A 7,679-nucleotide genomic window follows, 5' to 3' on the forward strand; every position below is an offset into this window, starting at 1 on the left:
CGAATTTACAAGTCGCCTTTACTTGCATTGCAACTTATTAAGAGCTTTGTTGTAAAATAACTCCCCCGTTATATTTTAGAGAATTGTTTATTATATGAAAATTTAAGTAATACAAAATATAAAAAAATGAGCCGATAAAATCTAAATGATGTGTATGTATAACCTCTAAATTTTATTCATTCCATTTCGCCACAATTCTATTTTTTGAATTGCTCGTCCTATTTGCAATATTTATTTAACATTAATTGTTTATTTCAATTAATATTTGATGATAAATAATTGTGATAAGCTAAGAATACAAAAAAGCAGTGTATTAATTTTACACACTTGCTTACACAACCGTGATGCCGCTTTTTAATATTGATATTGGACTCATGCTGGTGTATGAGAATGATATGGGAGTGGGAGGTGTCTAACAAAAATGTGGGTGCAGGGAAGTAGGAACTCGAACCTTCTGAGTTCAGCAAGCAAAACCCATGGTCCGATTTCTTTGCGTTGTAGCTGCTTGGAGTGGAACTCGGACCCTCCGAGTTGACAAGGATAACGCACCGTCCGATTTTCGCATTACCCAATCGCACGGTCCGAATTGCGTGAAAGGAGGAACACGCATCGCATCCCTGCTGATCCACAAACGGTGCCCCTAGAAAACACACAAAGAAGCCACTCTCTCACCATCCGAAGACACACTCACTCACCTTTCACTCTCAGAGTCTCCTTCTTCTTCCTTTCTCTGAGTTTTGCATGGTGGAGGAGGAGCATCAACAATGGCAAAAAAATACAAAATCAAAGATGTTGATCGATCTGAACTTCATATTATTCATTATCTCAGTGATCCTGATTATGTAAGTATTTTTTTTAAATTTTTTAAATTTTATAATTTTCATTATATTTATATTTATTAATATTTTAAATTTTATTATTATGATTCTTATTAGAGATGCTGCTCAAGAATAGAAATAGAATGATTAAGACTAATTTATAAATTTTTTTGGTTAGATTAATTTAAAAATTTTTTAACAGATTATTAAAAATGTTTATGATGATTAGGGAATTTTTTATGATTATATTGTTGTTAGACATGGAGTTAAAGAACATAAATAGAAAGATTATGATTATTTTATGAATTTTTGTTGGGTTTGTTTAAATTAATATTACAGATTATTAAATATATAAATTATGATTAGAAAATTTTTTAATATTATGTTGTTGTTAGCGGTGCAGTTGAACAAAAAAAATAGAATGATTATGACGAATTTTTTAATATTAGTTATTTTTTATAAATTTTTTTACTGAATATTAGTTAAAAATATCATGATAAGAAAATCTTTTATGATTATGTTGTTGTTATGTTTTGTTTTTTCGACTGTAATATGTAGTAGATAATGGAATTTTTTTTAATTTTATTTTTAGTATATTATATGTAAGTCAATCTTATTTAAATGCGTTTTTAAATGATTAATATAATTGTTATTGATTTTGGTTAAATGTTAATTTTATTGTTAGTACAATAAAGTTGTAATGCTGAATGATTAGTAGCGTTATTTTAATTAATCCATGTTATAATTATTTGATTGAGAAAATTGAAATATTTTTAATTGTAGTAATTATTATTAGGAAGCTAATTATTACCGTTATTAGAGTATGAATGATGGCATATACTCGTTGTTACTATTTTTTTACACAGTGGAAAAAAATGTTTAACAAAAGAATAATTAACATTAGATTTTATTGTAGATGTTGTAATATTGTTGAGAATATCGATTAGGAATATATGTGTTTGTAATGAGTTTCATTTGCAGTTATGAATAATTTTTAGGATTAATTAAATAATTTTATAAGTTAGAAGAATTAGTTGTATAAGGAATCAAATGAATTGATTGACGATGGTAAGTTAGTAATTGTTAATTATCTGACTGGTAAGTTATGTTTTTTTGTAGAAATCAAGAATGTTGACATGTAACCATCCAGTTCCTCCGGATCGATACAACGATAGGGTGGAGGATCATTTGCGAATTACCGGGTTTTATCATGTGTCTCAGGTTGGGATAGTGCAGTGTCAGAAAGCATTGGTAAATGCTCTAGTCGAACGTTGGCACCCAGACACACATACGTTTCACCTTCCCATTGGTGAATGTGCTGTGACACAGTCTTGGAGGTGACCACGCTCCGTTACTGCGTTCCACAGCTGCATTTATGGATTCGTGCCTGTCGGATATTAGACCCACACCATCACGAGTTACAACATGTTGACGCAGGTTACTAAGGAAAAAATGCCATGCATCAGAGGTCTCTCCCTCCACAATAGCAAATGCAATTGGGACGATATTGTTGTTGCCATCTTGTGAAACTGCCACAAGCAAACAACCCTTATACTTTTCGTACAAGTGAGTCCCATCTACTTGGACAATTGGCTTACAATGTCTGAATGCCCTAATACAAGGGTAATAACTCCAAAATATACGATGCATGACCCGAATATCCCCCACCAACTCATCGCCTTGATATGCAGGCATAGTTTCAAAATGGACAACAGCTGATGGCTCCTTGTGACACATGGCCTCAAACCATATTGGCAACGCTTCATAAGATGCCTCCCAACCACCAAATATTTTTTCAACTGCCTTTTGCTTAGCCAACCATGCTTTCCGGTAACTGACGGTGTAGTTGAACTTCGATTGGACTTCTGCTATAACCGATTTTACCTTTAAGGATGGGTCAGCCTCAACCAGTGGCTTTATTGCTTCTGCAATTGTGATAGAATCCAGCTTCGAATGATCCTGTGAAATGGTGGCTTTTGTATATGTGTGACTACCATTATACCTCCTTATAACCCAACAATACTTCTTGCTGATCAAGCTTACCCTAATAAGCCAATCACATCCTGACCCATACTGTGTACACTTGGCATAAAATGTCAACGGTTCAGACTCAAACAACCTGTAGTCTACGCTTCGTCGTATGCTATAGTCCTTTACCGCCTTAATAACAGCTTCTCTTGAACTGAACTCCATACCTACGCGAAATTCACCGTCTTTTACAATAGGAATTTCTGCTGGGACAACAAGCACAACAAAAATTTCATTAACACGTACATATTTCAAAAACGATTGTAAAGGTTAATCAAATTTAACTGAATCCAGTACGATATAACTCCAAACCTAACAACATGTTATGATGTCACTCCAGACAATTAAATAATAACAGCAGCATATTTAAAAACCATACCGGATTTTCCGGTTCGACCGGCATATAAAAATGAACCGGACCGGTCAACCTGGTTCGACCGACAAACCAAAAAACCAGACCGAACCGATCCGGTTCATGGTGTTTGAACCGTAACAAGGATAGAACCAGTGCAAAATATTATTACAAAGTCATGCAATCGGTAATAACCATACTATGGACAATTTAATTATTATTTTCCAATTAATACCTCTAGCATATAAAAGTCAAAAAAAATATCAAATACAACTGACCTTGCTTCCTCATAACTCAATCAATGTCTAACTAAAATAGGACTAACACCACGTTTACGTACCTACAGTCATATATTCTGGAAATTCTGGATCATGCATGGCTTCCAGGTCTAAAACTCGCATGAAGGATGGCTCCTCAAACGGAACTTCGTTCGCGAGTGCATTTGCCACTTCTGTCACATCTAGGGCCATGGTTCCGTCACCTTGATCTTCATCTCCATTTGGAGCAACAAATTCATAGTTGCTTTCGAACTCTTCTTCACTGTCACTATTATAATCTTCCCATAGAATATTGCGGTCAGCCTCAGATTGTTCAAACTCAACACACAACTCGATGAACGAGATCTGAGACCGGTTTTCAATATACATTGAAAACATCTCCTGCATGCTTGCTTCGTCCGTCACATATTTGGTTTGATACTGGACGAATCCACCAAACATCGGAATGGGATATCTGTATAGTATACACGATATCTTTCTTGCCCTCTCAGAATCAATCTTATCTTTTCACATATTACACCTTTCAACTCTTCAAATGAGATAATAAAAGGAATGACAATATCTAGCGGATTTTCACAAATAAATTTAACTCATTCAGTCGTTTGTAACAAAATCTGACCAAAATAGTATATTTTAAGTAATACTCTATCACTCATTTTTCCTCACTCACCATAAAAGAGACAACATTAATTCTAACTACTAGACTTCCAAAGTTAAAACTGAACCAGAAAGAAGAAAGAAAAAATTGCTCGAAGGAGGAAGACGGCACAAGGCTCCCACCAGTTCACCTCACGCTTTTATATCATCATCTATACTGAAATCGGACCCTTCGACTAGGTTAAACAATAAAATAAAATAAAATTGGTCCACAAACTCGGACCATCCGAGTTCCCTCAAGCTCTCACAAAAACGGAGGGTCCGAGTTCATTATTCCCAAACTCATAGCCTCCTCAGCAAATTCGGACCCTGCGATATGCATGCAAAATTCTTCCTTGTGATATTGTTGGGTCCGATTTCATGCATACAAATTTTTATCTCTCACCCAAACAAATCGAACCATTTGATTTATTACTAAAAATTTAAAATTCAAAAAAAACGCAGGGTCCGATTTCCTTCTGCCTACACTGACAAAAAAGCTGTCCCGATTTCCTTATGCCTACAGTGACAAAAAATCTGTCCCACAAATATGTCTGTTTCACCCCTAAACCATATCGGACTAAACCTAAACCATATCGGAGCAAAGCACACACATGCCCCCCATTTCCAAAAAATTGAGCCCCGTGATGCACCTTCAAATAATATTACAATTCAGCATAATAGAACAACAAAAATTAATACCAAAAAATTTGTTGAGTTAGAATGTATATTAAATTTGTGTGGGAACTATTTTCCTTTTTCCTACATTCCATTTCAACCATAGCTTTCAAATGACTGACACCCCAACACAATTACACAACCCGTGCCTAATAATGTGAACCCAGCTACAAAGCACAGTGATAATTTTCTTTCTCCTTCAGTGGGTTAACGGAAGAATGGATTTCATCTTCCCCCTGGTCTCCAATAAAAACAAGTACGGGAAAAACATTGCAAGATAAACAGGTCCCTTGGTGTTATTATATTGCTCTGTACCGCTAAACGTTTAAGTGACTAAGTGCATTACAAAACACAATAAGTAACTTAAATGATACCATAATGTCATCATCATAACAATATAATTCTTAGTTGCCAAAATAAACTCTCAAAACAATTCGACATTAACTAAAACAGAAAACATAATATCAAAAACTGATCCGATTCCAACATCAACAGGAGAAGAACAGCACAATCTAGAATTTACTTGATCTTCTTCTTTGGCCTCAACTGCAAGAGTTAAACAAAATTTCAGTTCAGCACAGATTTTCAACAATTAAGCAAACAGAAAAAAAAAGAGAGCTTTCTTGTAAATTTTCAGCATGGAAACCAAAAACAACACAATCATACACTAACCTGGTTACTGTGACCACACTTCTTCTTGCGGCAATTAACCGCCCTTGGGTGAAGGCGAGCATAGCACCTGAAATAGTAAAATAATTTAGACACTTGAAACAAACACCTTGGAAAAATGTAAAATAACAAATCGTTCTCCAGTTGTCACAAACCTAAAGTATGGAACTCCACTAAACAAACAGAATAAAGGATCTGAGATAATAGCATGCATGCACTAGGTAGAAAAATAATGTACCAACCTTGAAAATCAACTGGTAATAAACTAAGGCCAGCTGACAAAGTAAGAGATGGACTTAAATGTAGGGAACAAGAATAACCCCTAGAGCAATAGAACAAATCTAAAGGGGCTAAGTTATTGTCCCAAGGAAGAGTAAAATTGAAAACAAAATGGGAATGAAAAGAATAATTACTTGCGGCAAATCATCTTGTCTTGATTGTACTTGCGGGCCAAAGCCATGAGAGAAGGCTCAATGATGCCACCGCGAAGCCTGAGGACAAGATGAAGCGTTGACTCCTTCTGAATGTTGTAGTCAGCCAAGGTGCGTCCATCTTCCAGCTGCTTCCCGGCGAAGATCAACCGCTGCTGATCCGGTGGAATCCCTGGATTTTAAAGGTTAAGGAAATGACTTTGGATGGAAGAGAATGGAGTGTGAGTTTGTGCGTGTGTACCTTCCTTGTCTTGAATCTTGGCTTTCACATTGTCGATTGTGTCGCTGCTCTCAACCTCGAGGGTGATGGTCTTACCGGTTAGGGTTTTCACGAATATCTGCATCCTTAGGGTGATGCTCTGCGCCGTGCAAACAACAAAGGCCACACTTCTTTTATACTTCTGTGTCTAGGGTTTCATACTCTTGCCATTCTTTTTTCTTTTTTTTTTTTTTTTGGGTCAGATCCAGGCCCAGAACCAAGGAAACGCGGTTCCAAAGCGGACCCGACCCGGATTTCAAACTTCCTTCTCTAGGCCGCTGCCTGTGTGCGTCGCTCTAACGCCTCCGAACATTCGTCCGCGACGAACATGCCACCGTCGCCCGCTTCACCCGCTAGGGCGTCGCGACCGTCGTTGGTTGCGCAATTGTCGGTCTTTCCTTTGCTTCGCTTCTCTGGTTCCATTGCAGCTTCCGTGACCACTTCCACACCGCCGTTCAAGCCGCCGTCCACCCCGCCATCTGCCTAGCTTCAAATGGTTGTCCTCTGTTCCCATTGACTTCCTTCTTGTGAATATTGTCATTTCGGGGATGGCTATGGGTTTTGGGGCGAAATAAAAAAGAAATAACGGAGAAGTAGAACTACTTTAGACAAAAAAAATAAGAATACTTTGACAGCTGTGGGATTTGAACCCACGCCCTTTCGGACCAGAGCCTAAATCTGGCGCCTTAGACCACTCGGCCAAACTGTCAGTCGGATGATACGTGAATGAAACTTTAAATTATATTAGCATTTGTATTCAATTTTTAAGTCCGCATTTATACCCCTATCCGAATAATAAGATTACAATACGTGAAAAAATATTAGCATATGAAAGTATTTTTTATTTTTACCGTATTTAATTATTTTGAAAACTTGTGTGTTTGATAAAGAGAAGGCATCTCTGATCTCTAGCAAGCTATACATAAATTATTGGGGTGAACAAACAAACAAATATGCCTATTAGAGAATGAAAAAAATATATCGAAATGCCTTTCAATTAATTTAATCCAAAGTTTTAACAATAAAAGAATGCTTTGATATTTTTTTGTACAACTTTTAATTATATTTTGAAACCTATAGACTTGCTTTTCAAAATTTTTACAAAAAGTAATTATAGAATAATTATCCATAAGAAGTGAAGAGTATAAAAGGGGTATTAGAAAAAATATTAAAGTTAAGTGTGATTTGAATTTGTAACATAAAATAATAAAGAATCAAATTTGTTAGTAAGTTTGGAGTATGATATATTAACAAATTTCAAACAATATATTTATTCTTTTAATTTTTTAGTATAAAGAGGATTAGAAGATGTTAAGTATAAACCAAGGTTAGGTTAATTGGTATAAGAGTTTAGCTTTTTTTTTTCTCAGCTGGTATTTCATATTAGAAACTTAACTGTATTAAGTTGCATGTTATGGTGTTTATATATAGTTATCTAGTTTATTAAAAAAGATAAAAATTAATATTTAAATTAAAAATATAAAAATAAATAATTTTTTAATATTTAAAATTTATTATAAAAAATAAATT

At 35.3% G+C, this 7,679-nt stretch overlaps 1 protein-coding gene and 2 non-coding genes across 3 annotated transcripts; all 3 read right to left on the minus strand.

Moving 5' to 3' along the window:
• Positions 1 to 5,060: 5,060 nt before the first annotated feature.
• Positions 5,061 to 6,293, minus strand: LOC107475453 (ubiquitin-60S ribosomal protein L40). The gene is made up of 4 exons (XM_016095089.3): positions 6,132 to 6,293; positions 5,873 to 6,062; positions 5,463 to 5,529; positions 5,061 to 5,336 (listed from the first exon to the last, which is right to left on the minus strand). The coding sequence occupies exons 1-4, from the start codon at positions 6,232 to 6,234 to the stop codon at positions 5,310 to 5,312; spliced, it is 387 nt and encodes a 128-aa protein (XP_015950575.1). The 5' UTR covers positions 6,235 to 6,293; the 3' UTR covers positions 5,061 to 5,309.
• Positions 5,690 to 5,790, minus strand: LOC127745383 (small nucleolar RNA snoR99). The gene has a single exon (XR_008006580.1). It is a non-coding gene; the product is annotated as a small nucleolar RNA snoR99 (small nucleolar RNA).
• A 485-nt stretch (positions 6,294 to 6,778) lies between the features above and the next one.
• TRNAL-UAG (transfer RNA leucine (anticodon UAG)) lies at positions 6,779 to 6,858 on the minus strand. The gene has a single exon. It is a non-coding gene; the product is annotated as a tRNA-Leu (tRNA).
• Between the last annotated feature and the right edge of the window lie 821 nt (positions 6,859 to 7,679).

This window comes from Arachis duranensis, chromosome 2 (genome assembly GCF_000817695.3).
Source record: "Arachis duranensis cultivar V14167 chromosome 2, aradu.V14167.gnm2.J7QH, whole genome shotgun sequence".
NCBI lineage: Eukaryota > Viridiplantae > Streptophyta > Magnoliopsida > Fabales > Fabaceae > Arachis > Arachis duranensis.

Coding starts and splice junctions, on each gene's coding strand:
- LOC107475453 (XM_016095089.3), bottom strand. CDS start 6,234: ATGCAGATATTCGTGAAAACCCTAACCGGTAAGACCATCACCCTCGAG. Junction 6,063..6,131: donor CAAGATTCAAGACAAGGAAG/GTACACACGCAC, acceptor TTTAAAATCCAG/GGATTCCACCGGATCAGCAG. Junction 5,530..5,872: donor GACAAGATGATTTGCCGCAA/GTAATTATTCTT, acceptor TTACTATTTCAG/GTGCTATGCTCGCCTTCACC.